Below are 24,839 nucleotides of genomic sequence, written 5' to 3' on the forward strand. Positions count from 1 at the left end.
GTTTGAAATGATGGAATATTACTGACCTGCTTTACAGGTTATCTTGAATGCTGTATATGTTTACTGGTTTTAGCAGAGCTCAAATTTTTCTATAACTCATTTTCCTGATCTGCCATTCCTATTGTTAATATTTTATAATTAACAGTGAGATTTCACCAGTTTGTGTGGGATGGGGATAAATGAGTCTACAATGTGTAGTATACCTCACTACTGAGGTACAGTTGAGCGATATTGACATATGTTGTCAATTTTCATTACACATTAACACTGAAGTGCATACCCTTCCATTAAAAAATGTGCACAGCTTTCTCGGGTGAGGAGGATTAATTACTGATAATAGTTACAGTGCTAAGGGATAATATATAAGAGCTAATAAAATCTCCATTAAATTTGCTGGCACTATTAAAGGAGAGGAAAAGAGCAAATCAAGTTGTAGTTAAAAAAACTAAATGTCCCCCATGTATCAATTCACTGAAGTAATTTCTGTCAGATTCCTGTTCTCTACAATCCACCATCTTCATATCCACGGGTATAAACCAGAGGTGGCCAACCTGAGCCTTAGAAGGAGCCAGAATTTACCAATGTACATTGCCAAAGAGCCACAGTAATACGTCAGCAGGCCCCCATAAGCTTCCCCAGCTCCAGCCGACAGCCCTACCAATCGGTGCCTCCCCCTCCTTCCCCACGCCTCCCATCTGCTGTGATCAGCTGTTTTGCGGTGCGCAGGAGTCTCGGGGGGGGGGTGAGCAAGGGCATGGCAAGCTTGGGGGAAGGGGCAGAGGCCTTGGGGGAAGGGGTGGAGTGGGGGCAGAGCCTGGGACAGAGCAGGGGGTTGAGCATTGAGCACCCCCCGGCACATTGGAAAGTTAGCGTCTGTAGCTCCAGCCCCGGAGTCAGCACCTACGCAAGGAGCCGCATATTAACCTCTGAAGAGCTGCATGTGACTCCAGAGCCACAGGTTGGCCACCCGTGGTATAAACTGTTTATGAAACATCAGCCTTCAAGATATTCTCATGATTAGTCTGCATAATCGTGTGTCATTATCACTATTGCCTCCATCTTCTGTCCCTCAGGATCTCCTTCCTGTTTGTTATGCTCGCTTCTAGTCTCATTTTAAATTAGACTGTAAGCTGTTCAAGACAGGGATCTTGTCTTTCTATACAGTGCCTTTCACTGTGGAACCTTGAGCATGTCATGATTAGGGCCTCTGGGTGCTACTGTAATAGAAAGAATTAGTAGTAGTAATAGGGCATTTCTCTGACCGCACTGTGAACCTCTCACTTGGCATGAATCAGGTTGTGTGTTTTCTAAGCTAGCCTTCCTCATCTCCATGTCTTCAGTTTTTCTCTTGGCTTCCTCCTATTGTCTTGAATTAAAACCAAATACTTGAAGTGCATCCAGCTGTTCATAAATATCCACCAAGCTTTTATTAACTAAAGGCATTTCCACTGCAAATTTGAGAACAAAAGGCTAAATTGCAAACAGGTTTGTTTCTAGCTATTGCAGAATGTTTGTCATCCTACGAATAAAGAATATTTAAAAAATCTTATCAAAAAGTATTATAGTATTTAATAGATAACTTTTCTCTAGGCTCTTTAAGCCATCTCACAGAATTTAATAGGCAATTACATATCCTTACAAGAGAACTTTATAGGATAGTTTAAAAATATCAAAATCCTCTAGAGTTAGTACAATTTTCTGTAAAATTAAAGGGTTTTAGAATCTTTTCAGTAGAAAATTTCAGTGGAGACTAATGGTTTTGTCCCTATTACATAGTTTGGGACTTTTCTAGAAGGGACAACTGAAAATGGATAGCTCAGGAAGACAATACTGGAATACGTCTGACACGTCTAGGTCACTAGCTAGAAGCTAGTTTGTGCTGCTAATGACCGAGGGTTTGTCTTCAGCTGCCCTTTTTCACTGTAGCACTTTAGTGAAGACACTCCTATGCTGCCAGGAGAGCTTCTTCTGTCAGCGTAGTTAATCCACCTCTCTGAGAGGGGGTAGCTATGTCAGCAGGAGAAGCTTTCCTGCTGACATAGCACTGTCTATATGGGGGGTTAGGTCGGTATAACTATGTCGCTCAGAGGGGTGAATTTTTCACCACCTTTAGCGGTATAATTATGTCGCTCTAGGTCTGTAGTGTAGACCTGGCCTGAGAGTAGTCTGGTGACCTACATGAAGCGTATTTGGTTGTCTCTGTCTCGTTCCTGGCTAGAAGAAAGGTTCCAATATTAAAAAGAAAAGTCATCACCACAGTTTGCACTAGTTAGCACCTTTTACTGACAGTTTGAGCACAGAGCAAGGACTGAATGAGCACGGATAGTGTGTCTGCGTTTCTCTACCCTTTGAGGCGTTTCCTCCAGGTCATAGTTGAGACCCTTTGGCAGGATGGTGGGGGGAAGCTTGCATTGTTGCTGTCCATCTAATATCTGATCTGTTGATAGAGGACCTCAGTTTTCATTATGTCAGTTTGGCACTTCTAATATCTACTTAATTTTAATGAAAAAAAATACATGAGGAGAAAAAAAGGGAGAAGATCATGGCTGCTTATCGTCCTGGCCGATGGTGTCTCGCTGTGTCCTTGTGCTTCCTGATCTGCTTGTTGTAGCCACCTGTTGTCTATAGTCTTATATATTTAGATTGTAAGCTCTTTGTGGCAGGGACTGTCCCATTATTACATATTTGTACAGTGCCTAGAACAATGGGGTGCTGGCTTCCAGGCAGTACTATAATACATACAATTAATAATAACTGAAATCAGCATGCCTCTGTAAGCATCTTCTATGTAACTCCAAACATTACATTTTAAAAAGTAGGGCAGACAGTTGCCTGGGAGGTTTTTTCCCATATATTTTTTCCTCTTCTTTGCACCTAGTTTTTGTTCTGAGCTCCCCTGTTTGCACTGTGGCCTTCTATCTTCCTAAATGAGCTCTGTTTTGTTTCTTTTAAGCAGCAAAGCTTTTCAAGGGCTAACCATTAATTCTAGCAGTGATATTGGCAGAGTAGTTGAGGGATTTGACATTTAGCTAATACAGCTCTACTTAGACAAGATTCACAGATAAAGATAGAGATTTTTGAAAGGAGAAGTGTGTATAGAAAAAAAAAAACCTTGCACAGTGAATCACACTCAGTACAGGCTTCTGAACCAACAACTTTTGGAATACAAATATAAATAAATAAATAAAGCAGTAGGGTGTGCTTCCCCATATATGTTATGGACCCTTTTTATACCCACTTCCAAGTACAACGCTAGAATTTATGACAACTCGGTATGAAACATTTTTTATGGGAGAAGTCCTGTACCATAGTTTAATGTCTATGAAATCAAGGTTTTGCTTGGCCATTTAGGAATGTAAGTCTATTTGATAGCAGTTCTCATTAGCCTGTTGTATTAAGTCCAGTATGGGGTAGACTGAGTCCTTTACTCATATGGCTCAAGCAGAATTTTCTGCATTTGATCGAAATGTTAAAAGTTTAAAATAAAAAAATGACTTGCAAAAGAAGCATTTAAGGATGAATGAATTTTGCTACTTACATGGCTTGTTTTGTGAACTACAAGTTCAGGGCTAAATTCTGTGCTGGGGTAACTCCCATTAAGAACTTGACCCACTGTGTTTTGCTTTGAAAGCTTTTCTTGAATTAAAATAAAAAAACATAAAGCTGATTGCCCTGTCTAGTAACCTAACTGTATTTTAAATTAATACAGATTTGTAAAAGCTTAGTTTGTTTGGAGGGACCAGATGCTAATCAGAAACTGGACTTGTGAATTGGTTATTCTGCTACTCAACATATTAATCTTAAGAAAAATAGTTTTCTAGCTACCAAGATGCTTCATGGTTTAAAGGGACTAATCCATGAGGAGTGTTAGCAGAAGGGCCTGTGTATATAGAACAAAAACATGGGTGTTGCAAATGTTACAACCCTGCAATTTGTTAAGGTTTCTCCTGCTCCCAGTATTTACCTGATTGAAAACTATTAAAGATGATACAGACTGAAGCAAGTGTTGTGATTAGTCTTCGTGCTTTTCGCTGACATTTAGTTATATTGCGTAGTGTGGGTTCTAATACATTTTCCATTCTAGATAACACAAACAGGAAGTTGCAGGCCTGTCAAATAGGTTTTATAGTTCTAACACTCCAGTCTGTAATGCCAACTGTATTGACTCTAGATCAGTTGAAGAAAAGGCACAAATAAAACTTCAGTCACCGTTGTTTTTGGGTGGCTGAATAGTATCAAAATCTGTCCTCAATTTCACCCAATTGTTTCTACAATGTATTAGACTTATACATCACTACATGCTGTTACTTAAAAATAATACAAGAGAAAATGATTTTCTGTACAGTACTTATCACCTTGTTATCCAGATCAGATGCAGTATGAAGGGGTGGGGAAGAAAAATAATAATCTAATACATGTAAAATATGTGTGTTATTAAACAAAGACATGTATCTTTGCTTTCCCTCCAGCTTCCCTTAAGCCTAAACGTGACTGCGCATTATTGGATTCTTATTCTGACTCATTGCCAGTTAGTCAACAGACCAGGGACTTTAATCGAACTGAGGTAAGAAAATTACCCGAGGACTATAGTTACATTAAGGAATTTACATTAGTAGACCACCTAGCAATTATTACATCATACATATCTGTGGAATTTTCAAGTGGGCTATCTGTTTTTAAGATTGCCTTTTGTCCATCTTACTGTTCTTCTTTCAGCAATTCATTCAGTGACTGGAGGGGGTAGACCGGCCTCCTTTCAACAGGTGTGCCTGAGCGACACAGTCTACATCCTCCTCCTGAGGACTCTATGCTGTGACAAGTTGGAAGTCTGTGGGTCAAATGCAGGGAGAAAGTTGCATATTCTTTTCTTCTCAAGCTCTTGCCTTGCTGAGGTTGGAACAAACAATGGGAAAGAAGATCTGTGCTGCTGTGGAAGGCAATTGATCAGAGGACTCCAGATAGACTGGGGTATATTAATGCTATTGGGGATTGTATTGGCCAAAATGTTGGCCTTTGTCAGGGACAAGCTTAGTTCTAGTCAGGATCTCCTTACAAACCCTTCTGCCTTGTCACCTTGGCAGCACACTCCTCCTCAAAGATGCTTTCTTCCTATTTCAGAGCCCCAACTCCCATTTTGTCCCCAGAAATCCCTTTGAAAGGGAATAAAATGTACCTTTCTCAGCTGTTCTGGTCTTTGCCCCCCCCAGTCTCTGGAGACCCCAGATTTGGTGCAATATGTAGCAACAGTTTGGGTCTACAGGTCTAAGTAAGCATGTGCTGCCTGCTGCATCCTCCTTCCCCTGCTTGACTTTGTTCTGTCGTGACCTGGAACAGCGGGAATTGATGCTCTGCCCTTTTTCACTTCAGTGGACAGATTTTTAAAAACGCTCAGCCCCCATTCAGGTATCTAAATGAAGCGGGCAGCACTTGAAAATTTCTCCACACCTAGCAGCTCCCATGGAGAAGAAGAGAGCAATGGGAGCTGCTGGGTACAGAGTGCTTCCAAAAATCTTGGTCCCAAGTTCCTTCTGGCTTCCCTGTGAAATATATCTCATCCATGGTCCTGCTAGTGCCACCAATGGAGATATCGCCACCCAGTCGGCTGTGAGGTGGTGGGCCGCTGCACCCCAGTCCATGCTACCTGCCTCCACTGCCGGTCATAATGCCACAGTCTATCTAGGTACCAGTAGTGGATCAGCACATCTAACTTTTGAATGATCCTGGCACCTCCCTAGGTTCAGGACCCAGCCCTGGACTAATCCAGGCCTGATGGACTGCCTAAAAAGAGAGTGGTATTTTTATATCAATATAAGTACAGGCCAAATAACTGAGTTAAGGGGACAATAATTCAGTCAGAAGAACTTTAGAAAAGTAAGTAATCTCATGAAATTTGTAAACTTGAGAGGTTTAAAGGCCTAAAACCTGGAATAACCTTACCCGCCTCATGGTTGTTGCCATCCCATTGCACCTGGGTATGTCAATTCAGAGTTTGTAAGCTGTGGCATTTGAAGGTCTTAGCTTGTTAGGGTAGTGAATCAAGTGACAATTTGTGGACAGGGCTATGGCTCAGAATTGTTAGGCCTCTGAAAATTGGCATGCATTGCTGTTGCGGAAGTCCCTTCAAACTCTGCATCCAAATAAAATAATAATGGTACGTTATACCAGCTCAGTCCCAGGGCTGGTGTAAGGCTGTTCTCCAGTCACTTCATCCTCCCCCTTGTTATGGGGAAAACTCCATGGTCAAAACACAGCTCTTCTCTTAGCAAATGCAACTGTGCAATATCACCATCAGGCAATAGGCAATGTTTCATAATATTGCTGAGTTTTAGTCTCACTTTGCATGGTGTGATCATCATGTTTATCTCGTGGGACTACTTATATATGATCTTACCAGTGCCCTTTCTGCTCACAGGGCAATGTTCTGGGTACATCAGCTTGATTCAGAATAGCATTGCTATCGGTTTTTGAAAATGGTGCTTTTATTTTAGAAGTGCAGGTAGGTCTTTTACTGAAGCACAGATTTCTGGTCCTATTAATATGTTCACATGCTGTGAGGTTGATTAACAGTGGGGTGCCAGATTCTGCCACAGACCAACACTTCACTAGAACTTTTTCACTGTGTTTTAGTGTTGGAAAACTAATCAGTCCCTTGACAGTTTGACTTATTAGCATATATGTTTATTAATTTGCAGCTTAAGCAGAAGTCATGCTGAAAACACATACTTGCTGCTCCTCTACCAGAGTTTAATAAAATATTAACTGCATATTAGTACTGTATCAGCACAATACATTTAAAATCTTCTTTGCCACAGAGTATTTTTTGTCTTTGCTTTTATTTACTAAAGTATTTTGTATGATTTTCCACATTGATCTTTATAGATTTATCTAGACAATTATAATTTTTGTGACCAATTGTGTGTGTGACTTTTCTTTGCTCCCACCATCTCTGGTTTTGCTCATATGAGAGATGAAACAGTTTGGCCAAAAGGAATAAGCACAGCAGCTGGAGTCAGGAACTTCTGAGCTCTTTTTCTGGCCCTGCCACTTAATTCCTATGTGTCCTCAGGCAGTTCAACTTTTTTACCTCAGGCCTTGTCTACACTGGCAAGTTTCTGCACAGTAAAGCAGCTCCCTGCGCAGTAACTCCCGAGGTGTACAGGCTGACAAGTCACTTAGTGAGCAGAAACTGCACAGTTGCAGCACTGTAAAAAAAAATCACCCAGTTTTCTGCACTGGGGGTACAGTGCTGCAGTGACAGTGTAAAAAGAAAAGGAGTACTTGTGGCACCTTAGAGACTAACCAATTTATTTGAGCATGAGCTTTCGTGAGCTACAGCTCACTTCATCGGATGCATGCCGTGGAAACTGCAGCAGACTTTATTTATACACAGAGAATATGAAAAAATACCTCCTCCCACCCCACTGTCCTGCTGGTAATAACTTATCTAAAGTGATCATCAGGTGGGCCATTTCCAGCACAAATCCAGGTTTTCTCACCCTCCACGCCCCCACACAAATTCACTCTCCTGCTGGTGATAGCCCATCCAAAGTGACAACTCTTTACACAATGTGCATGATAATAAAGTTGGGCCATTTCCTGCACAGTGTAGGCACCCTGGTCGATTACAGCACTGCGATTGGCCTCCGGGCGGTGTCCCACAATGCCTTTTCTCACCTCTCTGGTCATCGGTTTGAACTCTACTGCCCTGCCCTCAGGTGACCAACCGTGAGCCCCACCCTTTAAATTGTGTGGGAATTTTGAAAGTCCCCTTCCTGTTTGCTCAGTGATGCGTGCAGTGGTCTCAGCACATCTTTCCAGGTGGCCATGCTTGCTCCATGCACCAGGCGATCCCCTGCTTGGAGCAACGCTGAGCTGCTGGACCTCATCAGCATTTGGGGAGAGGAGACTGTCCAGTTCCAGCTGTGCTCCAGACATAGGAATTATGATATCTACGGACAGATTTCATGATGCATGACAGAAAGGGGCCAAGACCGGGACACACTGCAGTGCAGGGTCAAAGTGACGGATCTACAGAACGCCTACCACAAGGCGTGGAAGGCAAACGGCTGCTCCGGAGCTGTGCCCGTGAGCTGCCAGTTCTATGAAGAGCTGGACGCGATACTCTGTGATGACCCCACCTCCACAGCAAAGGCCGCTGTGGATACTTCTGTGGCTTGCCTGCCAGTCGAGGGTGGACCGAGCCAGGAGGAGGAAATATTGGACGAGGATGTGGCACGGGAGGGTGACCCAGAGACAGAGGATGACTCAGAGGTCAGAGATGCATGCAACCAGGAGCTCTTCTTTGCCCCGGAGGAGGCTAGCCAGTCACAGTTGTCAGAACTTGGCGAAGAACAAACAGGATAGGAGGCCCCTGGCAAGTGGCTTTGATTTTGGGAATCGCTGAGGCGAGTTGTTGGGGGCAGGAGGGTTGCAGAAAGCAGGTTTGTGTCTGTATGATACCACCACATGCCTAATCTGAGCAGCAGAACAGGTTCTTGATTGACTCCCTCACAACACAGGAATCTGCCTCGGAGATCTCCAGGAAACTCTCATGGAGATACTGGGCAATCTTCTGCCGCAGATTCTTTGGCAGAGCTGCTTTGTTTCTTGCCCCATTAAGGGTAACTTTCCTGCACTACTCTGGTGTCACTGGGGGGACACACCATTGCTCTCCACAGATGTGCCACATAAGGGCCAGGGCAGAAGCAGCAGTCTTGGAGAAGATCCTCCCTTGATTCCCTGCTCACCATCAAAAGCGAGATATCTTCCATAATGAACACAGCCTGTGGAAAATGTGGGGACAGGAATGATTACCAGGCCCCCCCTACAGTGCTGGCTGTCCCAAGAGCCACGTTCCCAGTGTACAGTATTATGGTCCTGGAACACTGATTTCCCCTGCCTCTGCAGTTACTCACCACTTTGGGGGTCTTGTGGCTCATGTGTGCTTGCCTCGGTCAGCCAGTTAATGACAGGTATGTGAATAGTGTCTGTGTTTTAAGTCACTGAATCAGTGTTGTGTGTTGCAAACAATACTGCTTCTGTAAACTGTGGCATTTCGACTTCACAGATATGACCTTGGGAGTCCAGCCCTCCCTCTTTGTTATCGCCGGCTGAACGGCTGCACAGAATTAGAAAGCGGCCAAGAAGAAGTAAGGAGGACTTTCGGCGTGAGATTATGATGCACTCCGCTGTCGAAAAACAAGAATCGAAGGAGTGCCGGAATAACGAGAATAGGGACCGAAAGGAGAACGCAGTGTGCCAGAATGAAGCCACGAAGCGGCTCTTAAAAGTTATGGAGCACCAAGCGGACAATCTCCAGGCGCTACTGCCACTGCAAACAGAGCAGCTCCGTGCCTGCCCTGTCCTGCAGCTGCTGTCACAAAACTCTTTCCCATGCGCCCCCCCAGACACCACCAACACACTCTTATTAACCTCCTGGCTCCAGTCTGTACCCATGGTATTCCATGCCTGCCCCGTCACAGTCCAGCCCTGCGGACTCCCAGTACCCACTGCACTCAACACCCATCTCTCTGCAGTTTAGCCCTGCTGAAGTACAGTACCCGCTGCACTGTACTCCAAAGGAGAAGGTTCCATGTGATACCTGGACATACACAAATCTTTAACCATCCTGGGGCCGCACCTCCTCCTGGGACCCTCCATTCCCCCATCCCCCACAGTATTGATGTGGTTTTTTTGTTTGTCTCTGTCATAAGTATAAAGGGAAGGGTAACCACCTTTCTGTATATAGTGCTATAAAATCCCTCCTGGCCAGAGGCAAAGTCCTTTTGCCTGTAAAGAGTTAAGAAGCTCAGGTAACCTGGCTGGCACCTGACCCAAAATGACCAATGAGAAGACAAGATACTTTCAAATCTGGAGGGGGAGGGAAAAGGCTTCTGTCTGTCTGTGTGATACCTTTGCCAGGAACAGATCAAGGATACAAGCCCTCCAACTCCTGTAAAGTTAGTAAATAATCTAGCTAGAAATGTTTTGGCTTGTGATATTCGCTGTGCTGGAGAATATGTGTATTCCTGTTTTTGTGTCTTTTTGTAGCTTAAGGTTTTGCCTAGAGGGATTCTCTGTGTTTTGAATCTGACTGCCTGTAAGATTATCTTCCATTCTGATCTTACAGAGTTGTTCTCTTATCTTTTTTTTGTTCTCCTAATAAAGATCTGTTTTTTAAGAATCTGATTGGGTTTTTTGGGTCTTAAAAATCCAAGGCTGGATTGTGCTCATCTTGTTTATTCTCAAGCCTCCCCAGGAAAAGGGGTGTAAGAGCTTGGGGGGATATTTTGGGGAAATAGGAACTCCAAGTGGTCCTTTCCCTGTTCTTTGTCTAAATCACTTGGTGGTGGCAGCATACTGTTCAAGGACAAGGCGAAATTTGTGCCTTGGGAAAGTTTTTAACCTAAGCTGATTAAAAATAAGTGTAGGGGGTCTTTCATGTGGGTCCCCACATCTGTACCCTAGAGTTCAGAGTGGGGAAGGAACCCTGACAGTCTCTCTCTTCCAGTTGTTGTTTTTAATAAAAGAATTGTGTTGGTTTGAAAGCAATCTTTATTCCATTAATTGAAAGCAAACAGAGCCCTGCAAAGTAACAGGCAATTTTCTTAAACCTTCATAGTGCATCGTCTGCATCAATCACAATCACCTCCTAGCATTACAAGCACTGCACTCCTGAGCATAGCAACAAATATTAGTGGCTTTCAGCATAAAATTGCTGCCTCAAGGCATCCCTGATCCTTTTGGCCCTTCTCTGCGCCCCTCTAATAGCCCTAGTCTCTGCCTGTTCAAATTCAGCCTCCAGGCGCTGAGCCTCAGCAGTCCAGCCTTGAGTTAAGCTTTCTCCCTTCCCTTCACAAATATTATGGAGTGTACAGCATGCAGCTGTAGGCATAGGAATATTGTTATCGGACAGGTCCAGCCTCCCATGTAGGCAGCACCAGTGGGCCTTTAAATGGCCAAAAGCACACTCAAAAGTCATTCTGCACTTGCTCAGCCTATCATTGAACAGCTCCTTGCTGCTGTCAAGGTGCCCCATGTATGGCTTCATAAGCCACAGCATTAAGGGGTAGCCAGGGTCTCCCAGGATCGCAATGGGCATTTTGATTTGCCCTACAGTGATTTTCTGGTCTGAAAAGAAAGCCCCTGCTTGCAGCTTCCTGAACAGGCCAGTGTTCCAAAAGATGCGTGCATGATGCACCTTTCCAGACCAGCCTGCGTTAATGTCTGTGAAACGCCCACAGTGATCCACAAGCGCCAGGAGAACCCTAGAGAAATGCCCCTTCTGATTAATGTACTTGGAGGCTAGGTGGTCTGGTACCAGAATTGGAATATGCATGCCATCTGTCGACTCCGCAGTTAGGGAAGCCCATTTGTGCAAAGTCATCCACAATGTCACGCATGTTGCCCAGAGTCAGGGTCTTTTGGAGCAGGATGCAATTAGAGGTCCTGCACACTTCTGTCAACACTCGTCCAATGGTCGACTTTCCCACTCCAAACCAGTTAGCAACCGATCGGTAGCAGTCTGGAGTAGCCCGCTTCCACAGTGCAATCACCACACACTTCTCCAGCAACAGAGCAGCTCTCATTCTCATGTCTTTACGCCGCAGGGCTGGGGCGAGCTCATCACACAGTCCCATGAGTGTGGTTTTCGTCATCCGAAAGTTCTGCAGCCTCTGCTCGTCATCTCAGACATGCATGACAATGCGATCCCACCACTCAGTGGTTGTTTCACTGACCCCCAGAAGTGGCGTTCCACTGTGGTCAGCATCTCCGTGAATGCCACAAGCAATCTCGTGTCGTAGCTATTACGCGTGACGAGATCGATGTGAAACTCCTCTTGCTTTTGTAGTTTAGTTTAAGAAATAACTCCACTGCCACTCGTGATGTGTTAGTGAGAGCGAGCAACATATTGGTCAACAGTGCGGGATCCATTTCTGCAGATCGAAGAGGCAGGGCGCGCAGATGGTGCCAAATGTGGACGGAAGCACAGGGATTGCTGGGATGCGAAGCAATGTATCACGGGGCATTGAGACAGGACCCAGGAAGCCCTGCAACTCCCTCCGCCTTCCCACAACTCTTAATGGCAGAAGAGGAAGAGACGTTCTGTGGGATAGCTGCCCAGAGTGCACCACTCCGAATACCACTGCAAGTGCCGCAAGTGTGAACACGCTATTGTGCAGTCAGCTGGCAGTGTGAATACACAACAGCGGTTTCCCTTCAGTGCCTTCTGAGCAGCACTGTAACAGCCGGTGCTGTAACTCTGCCAGTGTGGACATACCCTTAGTCTCCGGGTCTATAAACTGAGGATACTATTGCTTCCCTGCCACACAGGGTTGTTGTCGATTAATGTTTGTATAGTGCTTTTTGAAGATAAAAACTATCTCGTAAATATTTTTTTTTTCAAAATGTATATATGTGTGAGACAAGGTGTCACTTTCTAAGGCACTGCACAGGAATGCTGAATTATGCTAAATTCCCCCTAAACTCAGGTGCTAGAACCCTATATGAAGATGTAACTATTGCTGGCTTCTGCTAGCAGATGGATCACTTTAACTCCAGACAGGATATAAGAGGGATTTGAGTGTCTTATTCTGATGCAGAGGGAAGTAGAGGCTGGGACAGGGGAGGTCATGCAGGGAAAAGCCTTAGCAAGAACCATACTTGAGGAAAAAGTTTAGGCAGAGATGCGTGTGTCTTTATGGTTAACTTACCCCCTTTCTGCGGTTTGTTTTATTGTAAGTTTGGACTGTATTTAATATGCGCACACTTTATTCAGAGCATGCTGTGAGCTTCTACTTACAGTAGGCTTATTATATTTCTAGGAGGGTGTAATGCCTCATCCAGTCCCACTGAAGTCAGTGGGAGTCTTTCCACTGACTTCAGTGAGCTTTGGATGAGCCCTTACTCTACAGTACTTTTATCATCCAGGATCATGTGGAACTTGCTGCTGCATTGATTTACTGAGGCAAATAGCTTAGTAAGTGTTCACATAAAAATAAAAGATTAGATTTTTATGAAGGGCAATACTGCAATTAAACTAGCTAGAAAAACAAAAGGAAGGTTATTAGCCCTTATGCTTCAGGGTATAAAGCTAATCAGCAGCTGGGGTCAGGCGAAGCTTCCTTTCACAACTGTACAATTATGCATATTATGTATAACTGTGATGCTAGTTGCAGTAGGAGGCAGGCTACCAGACTAGCCTGATGATTGGTCCATTCTGATGCACCAGTTTTGTCAGTGGGCAGGTCCCCTGTTTGTCCCCATATCTCCCAGCTGACACATTTTAACTCTCACCCCAAAAAAAAAAAAAAAAGCTCTAGCTCATATAACTCTTTGATTTCAGGATCCGCCTTCATTTCTGTGAGATTATTATTTTTAAGGTATTAACTTCACAAATTATTACCCAGATGTCCAAAGCAACTTCTCCTAATTCTGCAGAGTGGTGATGAAATTTGCTCCCTGCTAGTGTAAATGCTGGGACATATATAGATATTCATTTTATACTTCAGAAAGCTCAGGGTTTCTCCTTTCATATTCTTCTTAAATTTCCTAATATTAAAAATATTATCCTAATAACCTGACTCAATAAAATTCCATAAGCCAATTTAGCTGATCCATAGAAAGTGACATTTATGTTTGTGGATTTGAATGTTTACACAATAAAGGAGTAAACCTATAAGCAGGGGTCTCAAACTCAATTTACCTTAGGGCCAGTGCCAGTCCTCAACTTCTCCCAGCGGGCCAATAATGTCACTGAAGATGGTTTTCAGAAAAGAAAACGTTTATATTGTATTTTTTTTATTTCAAATTTCTTAGAAATAATAAAACTGTCCTACAACTTTATATAGTTCTTCGCCAGCCAGAGTTTTTAGTGTTTGCCAGACACCTGGCAATGCTTCAGTTCTGTCAGTCTGTTGATGTTTGACCTCAGTGACTGAGCGGTTGAAACCTTCAGGATTGCAGCAAGGTGGGCATCAGATGGTTGTGTTCAATATTTTGACTTGTTTATATTCATTGTGGAAAAGAGTGATGCTGCCTCCATGGCTGACTCTGCCCAGCAACTAATGATGATGACTCTGCGCAGCGACTAGTCATGGTCCCTTTCCCCCAGCCAATGGGAACTCCGGGGGGCTGGGCCTGCAGCAGACATTGCCAGCAGCGTGTCTGCCTGCATCTCTCCTCCACGGGCCGCAGTGGGGAGGTTCTCGGGCCACAGATGGCCCGCAGGCCGGGACTTTGAGACCCATGTTCTAATGAGTAGATTTGCTGTACAATGAAATCGCATGTTTTTAGAAATTCCTAGTATAGTAGAAGCGGTAGTCGTTGTCACACTGTCTGCAGTGGCTCATAACCCTAAGTGCCTACCTCGGGGCAGAGTGTCAAAAAACAGGGCATATATCCCAAGCTGGTGGTATGTTCTATAACTAGATTTCACCAAGCCAGTAACAAATGTGAACTCCCGAATCACTCTACCACTCTACCATGTAGTCACAGACTGGACTTTGTGATGAAACGGTCACTTAAACCAAAAATCACACCACATCAGGTTGCTCCCAATCCCAAGTGATCAACTGCTTACCCCAGATCAGTTGGTACTGCAGAGGTTACACCAAAGACAATGCTGGCAGCCAATTCTGTAGTAAACTAACTGTAGGTTTATTAGCTAAGAAAAGGAAATGAGAGTAATTGAGAGCTAAAAGCAGGTAAAATATAACAGGTGAGTCACTGTTTGTAATTCTAAGTGGTGGCAGTGATGTAATAAACTGCCAGTCTCCCAAAAGTCTTTTTAGGGTACCCAGATTGTCTCTGGGGATCTCTGCTTTGCATCTGGTACAGTTCCCTGTAAAAGTCCAAACAGTCCAGAGATGAAGGATCTTTCCATGAGTCCATATTTGTAGTTTCTTCACTCCGAGAGCAAGCTGACAGTCTCTCTACCCACAGTGGCTTTTCTTTTGATGACAGGGAGTGAAGAGCCATCATACATAATGGCCACTTGCTTTGAAATTAACATTTTCTGTTTAAGTCCTTCACTGGCATTTCACAAGATTTCTTTGTTGGGCTATTTAGTTACAGGGGTGTACACAATGAAAATGTTTGCTATTACATTAGAACAGGAACAAATGAATGAAAATAATACAAGTAACATTCCTCTAATTTTCATGAAGTTCAAACACCTGAGTACACTCATACATTTACACTCATTTTGATCTATACTAATACAAAAGTCTATTGGTCTGTTGCCCTGATCTGACTGGGTCTGCCAGCATCACAGCAGTAATACTAAGAGTAGAATAGTAGTGATAAAATATCTGTTATCTAGTGGTAAGATGAAATCCTCCACTGGGCAGTTGTTAGCAGTGGGGGATACAGCAGAAGATTTTCAAAATGCCATATTGTAAGTTAATTTTTAATTTAATTTTCAAGATAAGCTTTTGAGCACCCCTGTCTGTAACTCACCAGGCTCTGTCTTGCCCTGTAAAACAACCTGCTTAACATAACCACCAAATAACTCCACTCTCCCCAACCTATGAGCTGTTTCTTTGGTAATTAGGTCCCACATTCACGAGGAGCTGGGTATTCTGCTTCTCTCTTCCTCATTTCTCTGGTGTGAGGGTGTACAGTGCTGCCTGGAAACGTGCCAAGAAATACTTTTTCTCTATTAGCTGGTTCATTTGAAAAAAAAATTGAATTTATGGAGGTCTAGCTATTGGGTGAGATAGTGTCATCTGACCATATTGCAGTTGATTAGACCATTTGACAATCAACAGGATCAGCTCTTTTCTTCTTGTCTCTATCTCTCCCACCTTCCCACCCCCCACCCGCCAATCTGTGACCTACAGTATTTCTGTTGAGCTGTAGCAGCCAGTGCTCTCTAGGCTTAGATGTGCCCAATTATCCATGATTAATGAATTGTAAAACCTTGCCTCAAAACTGACTCGAAATGATTTTGACTGAAGTGTTCTGATTTTTTCCTGACTGATGTTTTTATTTTGAAAAATAATACACTGTGTAAATGTGATTCAGAAAGAGAGTAATTCATCATTGTCTCTGGGGAGTGCAGTGATTCACTTTCATAATTTAATTTGTGGTTCAGCTATTCAGGAAATAGAGTTCATACATGTGATCACAAGAGACTGAACATATTTTATTACCAATGCAATCAATTATGTGTTTTCTTCCTGTCGTCTTCCCTTTCCATCCATGATAAATTCAGGTAGTTTAAAGAGCATCCTTATTTGTAATTGCTGAAATACAGTACAACAGAAATGATTTCTTGGATTTATGTATGAAGAGGGTTATGACAGGAGATGGGTCATGTGGATAACAGACTCTTTCAAAGGCAGAGAGTTTTAATAAACTTGAAATATCAATTAACAGTTTCGGTATGTTTTGTAAAGGAGCAATTCATTTTCATTTTTAACATTAAGAAGTACTATCTGCCCATATTTTCTCTCTTTGGTTTTCTGAGACTCTCAGCACTTTCTTTCTGGTCTGCTATATTTTCCTCTTACATACTTTCTCCCTTTGTATCCCCTCTCCTCCACACACATCAGTGCTACTTCCTTGCAGCAAATAGCTTGGGAGACAAGACAGATTTCTCATGAGGTCGATGAAACTGCCAGCAGTTGCTTTAAGCTCCTCTTTGAAACAGCACCTGACCCAAAGTCCATTGAAATCAACGGAAGTGTTTCCATTCACTTCAATGGGCATTGCTTCAGGTCCTTAGCCTTTTCCTCAACCTTTATGATTTCTTGACTCAGAAGGTGGGGGAAAAGCCAATCTGGAGTTTGGGCCTCTAGTACATTGCAGCTAGACCACTATGGTTGGATATTTAGGCTCTCAAAACATTTATCTCTAGCATCCCAACATGAATCTGAAATTCATTGTAGATTTTGATGATGGTGAAAACTGAAGCTATTGAACTGTAATAGATTTTTCTCTTTTCCTCCCCAATGTTTTCGCCTTTGAAAAAAAAAAAATCAACTTTAAACTGTCCATGAAGGTCCAACCAACTCAGAGCCGTTGATTCTCTTTGATGTGGCGATCTCTATTGTTGAGCCAGTCGGTGACCAATTTTTTTTTTTATTCTACCATATTATTGTCTATGTGCACTAGAAAGTATTATAGTCACAATCATGGTTAATATAGAGATTGACATTTGTCCATATTTTTTCAAAGCACCTACACAATGGATTTGCATGTTACTTCCACTGAAATCTACAGGAACTGTGCTGCGAAAAATCCACATGCTACTTCATAAAATAGATCTCTAATTCCTAACCATGAATTCAGTCCACATTTCTGTACCCACTGTTATGGGCCTAATGGATTGAAACCTGGTCTCATGGGCCTGGCTGTCAATAACAGCATCCACAGGCGTCGACTGCGTGGATGCTGCAAGGCTGGAGCACCCACAGGGAAAAATTAGCAGGTGCTCCACACCCACCGGCAGCCAAGCTCCCCCCGCCTCCTCCCTTGATTGCACCGCGTTCCTGCTCCTCCCTCTCCCTCCCAGCACTTCTGCCTGCTGTCAAACAGCTGTTTGCCGGCTCTCCGGTAGGGAGGGGGAGGAGCGGGGGCACAGCGCACTCAAGGGAGGAGGCGGGAAAGAGGCGGGGTGGAATGGCGGCGGAGTGGAGGTAGAGCAGGGGTGGGGACTTGGGGGAAGAGGTGGATTGGGGGCAGGGCTGGGGGCAGAGAGGGGTCGAGCACCCACTGGTGGGAGCAGAAGTCGGCACCTATGACAGCATCAGTAAGCATGTGAAGAATTTTGGGTTCTGGCATTGCCTTGCCCACTGAATCCCAAGTACTGCTGTTACTGAGATAAGTAGCAGAACAGCTCCCTTTTTGGTGAGGTAACGAGCAGAGATTATAGGAGTAGCAAATGTCCACATTATGGGGTATTACTGTAATCAAAGAAGTTGACCTCATTTGTCAGAACTGGGTTAAAGTTCCTGGTCTCTGCCACGGAGGCCTGAATTGGGATCATGGAAGTTGTGCCCTATGGACCCCAGCTTTCCCCACTTCAGAAGTATTCAGTGAGAGGAAAGAGTAGGCCAGAGGTCAGTTAACTCATCAGGAAGATTTCCTCACGCACAAGAGGCACAGGACAGAGAAGTCTGGCCCCAACTTTGACTAAAGAGGCTATTCTGATCATTGTACTGTTTCTGGTGGAGGGGAATTTTCAACTAGTGTAAAGCTGATAGAGCTGGCTCCCCACACCTTGCACAGGGGGCACATCATCAGAAAGAAGAGGACAGAGCAGAATTCTGCTCCAATATGAGAATTCTCAGCTGGCTTACGGTCCCTTAGGCACTATAGCCAGCTGTTGCAAGTTATAGCTGCCCCAGGCTGCCCTTTCTAATGTCAGGACTGCAACTGAGGCAGCTTGAGAAGCAGGAGGCTATAATTGTCTTCATAATGACCCTCCCCACTTCTTCGAGTGTATCTGGTGCAGGAGAGAATATTGGGCTGTATTTCTGTTAGTCCGCGTGCTTAAACATTTGACTATGGAAGTGTTTGTGCATATTTGATACAGCAATCTGTATAATAAATCAATCTTTTTTTCTTCTGTGAGAAGACATCGGTTGAGGAGATGCCTGATAAATCTGCCCTGACACAAGATGCAGATAGTGGTGACAGTCAAGGTATGAGAGCAAAGTGTCTTGTCTTTTTGCTTCATTCATTAGGTTTTAGGTGTAAATAAGCGCTTTATACAATTCCCTTTGCTAACAGAATCTGTGCAAATCTAGCTTCTCAGTCAGTTATGCATTTATGTAAATCTGAAAGAAAGGTTTGTAACAGTAACCAAAGAGAGGACGTACTGACAGCAACAGAGCTGAAGAAAAACAAAATGATGGTCAGTTATTTTAAAATGAACCCCTCATATTTGCATAACCTTTAAAACCCAAATATACCTTCTAAATGTATGTTGGTCCAAATGGGCCTAATGTCATACTTTTTGCCTAAGACTTCAACAAGAATTTTGCTTGAGTAAAGAGTGCAGGATCTCGACCTTAAAGGTAATAAAACGACAAATGATGATTTCTTTTAGGCCTGCCTCAGATCTGCCTCATTCTCTGTAGCTGACATACTTAGGTAACAAGGAAAGCCTTTAGGTATGTAATGGTCCCATAAGGATGAAGTTTTGCTTTATGCATATTTACAAATTGTTTTCTATATGATTATGGAAATCTACCTCTTTTTCTTAGCCAAGGCACAGTTGCAGGCATGGAAGGTACACTTGGTCTTATTCTTTAAGTTATTACTATAAATGGGATTCAAAAGAAAAGGGAATATTCCTTCAGGGTGCTGCCCGGAAGGAGAACTCCCAGATAGAACCGGATGATTTTTTTGTCAAATAGTAAATTTGCCAAAAATGCACTTTTGAGGCACTGAAACTTTTTGCGAATTTGCCTAACTGTTTCAAGGGGGAAAATTAAAATGTTTTATTTCTGCTTTTTGGTTTTGAAATGTTTTGATTTTTCATTTTGAAATGGCATTTCATTTTGAGATTGTTATTTTAAAACACCCCAAAATGATTCGGAACAAAAAATTCATTTTGGTAAACTAAACATTTTGTTCAACCGGAACAAAATGAAAAGCTGAAAAAGTGGGGTTTTTTTTTTTTCAGTTTTGCATTTTGTTGAGGTCTAACGCAATGTTTTGTTAAAATGGAAACAGATCCCCCTCCCCCCCCCCCCCCCCCCCGAAATTTTTCGGTTTGGCCTCTGAACTGAAAAATCAATTATTTGCTTAGCTTTACTTTGAGGAGTCAGAATTCTGTAGCTCAGGATGTTTTAAGCGAAACAAATTCTCATTCATTTCCATCATCTCACAGATAAATCAATTCTGCATTGTCACTTAATTGTATATTTAAACGTATATAGTAGTAGAAATAGAGATGGGAATGAGGTAGCAGACTACGTCCACATAAATTCCTTTTACTCAGGACATATTGCAATGAAGTGAGTTTCATCCATAGTGATCCCGTATAATACAGTTCTCAGCAAAACGAGTACAGCTTTTTTGGTTGGTTTTTGTTTTGCTCACGTCCTTGATGTGGGATGTTTTAGGTGTTGGTGGAAAAGGGATATTGTGATCTAAACCTTTGCTAGAGGAGTAAGCCCAGAGGACCGGGAGCTCCTGGGTTCTGATCCTGGCTTGGTTGCTGACTCACTGTGTGCCTTTGGGCAAGTCACTTAGACCCAAGTTATCAAAAGATTTTGAATGCCTCAGTTTTTAGGTTTCTAGCATGAGATGCTTAGGTCCTAACTTTCAGAGTTACTGACCACTGAACATGCTCAGTTCCATTAACTGGAGTTGCAAGTGCTCAGCACCTTTGAAAATTGTGTACTCGGTCTCTCAAGTTAAACACCCAAAAGCTGAGGCACCGAAAATTTGTGATCGGTTGGCAGCTTGGGCCTAGAGCTCTCTATGCCTCACTTTTTTATTATTATTATTTATTATTATTATTATTATCATCATCATAATTAAATAAAGATAATAGTGACTTCACACTGTTGGTTTGAGGAATAATTTACCTAATGTGTGTACATTTCTTTTCAGCATGTATGAAATATTATTAATAGGGCCTTCATCAATGTTGAGAGCTATTGACTTTTGTTTTCAAGTACATAATTAATTTAAAATAACTTTCAATTTATTTTTAATTAAGCTCTGAACATAAGCACTACTGCCAAAACAATACCAAAGGATTTTAAACCATCTCAACACTTGTCTGTCAAAACAGGTAAGAGGAGAAAATTTTCATGTTTTATAAAAAAATTAAAATTATATATATATGTATATATATATTTTTTAAAGAACTTGTCAGCTAAACAATTTTCTTACCAAAATAAGCCTAAATTTGTTTTATTATTTCATTTCACTGGTAATGTTCCTTTCACTCTAGTGATAATTTTTTATAATAAAATTACTTTTAAAAAATGATCGCATGGGTTAATGACCATTATTTGCAAAATTCATCCAAATTAGGATTTGAACTTGTCAAAAAGGTTCATCTACTGTACCTTTCTTCTGATTTTTATTTTTTAATAGAATTAAAAAATCTTTTATTAATTTCTTAAGCACAAAGGACATTCTGTAATATAGCATATTGTAAAGTTCTATTTTTTTCTGTACATTAGATTGGTAGAAGTTGGTAATAATATAACTGTTGATGGAAATCCTTCCCAAACTCAAAGTAAACATTATATCTTGCCGGTAATGATTCTGAACAGTCTTCATTTTCACAAGAGCTGAGTACCCATAATGCTCAGAGAAGTCAATGAGTGCTCAGCAATTTTGAAAACTAGACCTTGTGACAGGAATTATGATGCTATAGGACTGGCTCCACAGTTCAGGCTGGAAGTAGCTTTCCTTTCCAGTAGCTTCCTTCTCTTTCCCACCCCTATCATCTGAGAAAGTTTTATTTCTGGAATGGCATATGTCAAAAATCGCTTGCTTGGTCCAGAAACTTCATTTCATTTAACCTCAGTGAGAACTGGTGCCTTTAAAATTAACCACCCAGCCTTCCTAAAACTATTCCTTGCAGAACTCTGAATATTTGAAAACTTTATCAGGTCTCAGTAGAGCTTATAAATCTCAGTGGTTAACCATTTAGGTATTAGTGCAAATCTGGGTTTGCCCTTTTAAAAAAAATTGAAGTTTCTCATCCTTTTAATCATGAAGATATCCTTGATTAAGCAAACTGACCCCAAGGGCCTGTCTTAGCAGTTGTGCCTTAAAATTCAAGTTTATTAATGGCCCCTCAATAGCTGCGTGCCTCATTTCCGACTCTGTTTTCCTGGCTCCTTCCCAAACACTTGGTAACTGCCAGATTTCCTATCTTGAGCTCATGTTCTTGACTGATTGCTTGGTCTCCTGCATACATACTTCCCTCTAGGGAGGAAGAGTTAGTGGCAGAATGTTCATCTTTCTCTCTTTGTACTCCCGCAGGGATTTCTGAATTTCATTTTAGCAGGACTCCTGGCAATACAGCTATTGCTTAGGGGCAGGTACCTGTCAGTCTCCAGCACTCGGGCCACACCAGGGCCAGCAGCCTCTTCATCTCTGAGTCGCCCCTCTTAGGCTTCCCGGCTACAGAGGCTGCCGCTGCCTTGGGCTCGGGCCACCCAGCTCCCCCCGAGTGGCACCCGGTTCCTGCTGCTCTTGGCCAGCAGGTGCGGGGCCCCAGCCAAGCCCAGCCCCTTGCATCTCCTCCGCGGTGGCGCCCCCCGCCCACGTCCTCAAGGGTGGCCGCGGTGGCAGCGGCCAGGAACCTAAGAGGGGCGACTCAGAGATGAAGAGGCTGCTGGCCCTGGCGCTGCCTGAGCGCTAGAGACTGACAGGTACCTGCCCCAAGCAATAGTGTAAAAAAAAAAAATTGGGGCACAGCTTTTTGGTGCCCCCAAATCTTGGCGCCCTAGGCGGCCGCCTGGTTCACCTAGTGGTTACACCGGCCCTGCGTGCAGGGCTCTAATTGAGATAAATAGGGAAAGTTCAGTTCTCTCTTGGAGTTGTTGATTCAGGCTGTCTGCCTGTGTTATAAACTCAGGAAGGACAGCATTTCATTGGTTCACATTTGGAAGGTTTTCTTCACCATCATAAAGATTAGTAATTTGAAGCCAATGCAAACTGTTTGATTCAGCACCTTTGCAAATCGGGCCACTTATTTAGGTGCCCCTGTGAAATTACATTATTGAATGTGGGCACCCACCTTTAAAAAATTTGGTCTTTAATCATTTCCAAATGACAGTTTAAATTCTGCTCTTGTTGCTTAAGCCAAGCAAGAAGCAGCTCAGTGTGTTGCAGACTGTGTACGAGTGTTTTAGGATAGTCAAGAAATACTTGCAAAAAGAAAAGGAGTACTAGTGGCACCTTAGAGACTAACCAATTTATTTGAGCATAAGCTTTCGTGAGCTACCGCTCACTTCATCGGATGCATTCAGTGGAAAATACAGTGAGGAGATTTATATACACACAGAACATGAAAAAATGGGTGTTATACACACTGTAAGGAGAGTGATCACTTAAGATGAGCTATTACCAGCAGGAGAGGCGGGGGGAGAAAACCTTTTGTAGCGATAATCAAGGTTGGCCATTTCCAGCAGTTAACAGGAACGTCTGAGGAGCAGTGGTGGGTGGGGGAAATAAACACGGGGAAATAGTTTTACTTTATGTAATGACACATCCACTCCCAGTCTCTATTCAAGCCTAAGTTATTTGTATCCAGTTTGCAAATTAATTCCAATTCAGCAGTATCTCATTGGAGTCTGTTTTTGAAGTCTTTTTGTTCTAATATTGCAACCTTTAGGTCTGAAATCGAGTGACCAGAGAGATTGAAGTGTTCTCCGACTGGTTTTTGAATGTTATAATTCTTGACATCTGATTTGTGTCCATTTATTCTTTTATGTAGAGGCTGTCCAGTTTGACCAATGTACATGGCAGAGGGGCATTGCGGGCACATGATGGCATATATCACATTGGTAGATGTGCAGGTGAACGAGCCTCTGATAGTGTGGCTGATGTGATTAGGCCCTATGATGGTGTCCCCTGAATAGATATGTAGACACAGTTGGCAACGGGCTTTGTTGCAAGGATAGGTTCCTGGGTTAGTGGTTCTGTTGTGTGGTGTGTGGTTGCCAGTGAGTATTTGCTTCAGGTTGCGGGGCTGTCTGTAGGCAAGGACTGGCCTGTCTCCCAAGATTTGTGAGAGTGATGGGTTGTCCTTCAGAATAGGTTGTAGATCCTTGATGATGCGTTGGAGAGGTTTTAGTTGGGGGCTGAAGGTGATGGCTAGTGGCATTCTGTGATCACTCTCCTTATAGTGGGTATGATAACACCCATTTTTTCATGTTCTGTGTGTATATAAATCTCCTCACTGTATTTTCCACTGAATGCATCCGATGAAGTGAGCTATAGCTCACGAAAGCTTATGCTCAAATAAATGTGTTAGTCTCTAAGGTGCCACTAGTACTCCTTTTCTTTTTGCGAATACAGACTAACACGGCTGCTACTCTGAAACCTGTCAAGAAATACTTGTTTCTTCCTTTCTCTTTTCAACCACTTTAACATATTAGCTCCATTTACTGCATGGCTTTCAGTTCAGTCTTCAGCCTCTAAAGCAGACCACACTCGTTAATTTTCCAAAACTGAACAAACTCCAAGACATTAGGTTACAGGCCAAAGGTCCAGAATCTGCATTCTAAGGTTCCAAAAAAAAAAAAAAAAAAATGGAATTGGGAATTGCTAGTGTCCCTGACCTTTCTTTTGTGTTTTTCATGTGAGATGCAGGCTTATGTGCATTGAGGCAGTGTTACGTTTTCTGGAGGTATCTGTGCAACTAATGATTGCACATACAAATAAACTGTTTTTCTTATTTAGGAGAAAAAACCCAAATAGTTCTCCCCCCTCTCTCTCCAGGCTGGGTGTCATGGAATCTTAGTCTTGAATTTCCCGACTTTCACTTGCTTAAAAAAAGGCCTCGACCATAACACTGCATTGATGTAGTTCTTTATTTAATACAATAAATAATCAGTTCAAAATAGGATTCTGTCTTCTCTCTATGTCCTCATGTTCACCTCAACAAAACATCATTTGAGGACTCTGATGTCAACCTTCCATAAAGTTTTGTGGGGGGGATCTGAAGAAAATATAAATATTCTAAAAATATGGTTCACCTTGAAGGATATAAAATGAGAAGGCAAATCTTTCAAAAATTATACATATAATTCAATAGTTATCATTAATACTGTTAAAATTGGGTCATATGATTGTAGAAATCTGTTGCTAAAATTGTATTCTATGGGTGTTTCAAACCTAAAAAAAGATAT

At 42.6% G+C, this 24,839-nt stretch overlaps 1 protein-coding gene across 9 annotated transcripts in view; it reads left to right on the top strand.

Annotated features, from left to right (window-relative positions):
• The window catches only part of REPS2 (RALBP1 associated Eps domain containing 2), a 144,426-nt gene that overhangs the window by 70,834 nt on the left and 48,753 nt on the right, over positions 1-24,839 (top strand). For all 9 annotated transcript variants that reach the window (XM_073356118.2, XM_073356140.2, XM_073356151.2 and 6 more), the window contains 3 exons: positions 4,470-4,564; positions 18,584-18,650; positions 20,681-20,755. In XM_073356118.2, the coding sequence (XP_073212219.1) occupies positions 4,470-4,564; positions 18,584-18,650; positions 20,681-20,755 (237 nt within the window). The remainder of the gene's footprint in view (positions 1-4,469; positions 4,565-18,583; positions 18,651-20,680; positions 20,756-24,839) is intronic.

The sequence above is a fragment of the Lepidochelys kempii genome, chromosome 1, assembly GCF_965140285.1.
Source record: "Lepidochelys kempii isolate rLepKem1 chromosome 1, rLepKem1.hap1, whole genome shotgun sequence".
Lineage (NCBI taxonomy): Eukaryota > Metazoa > Chordata > Testudines > Cheloniidae > Lepidochelys > Lepidochelys kempii.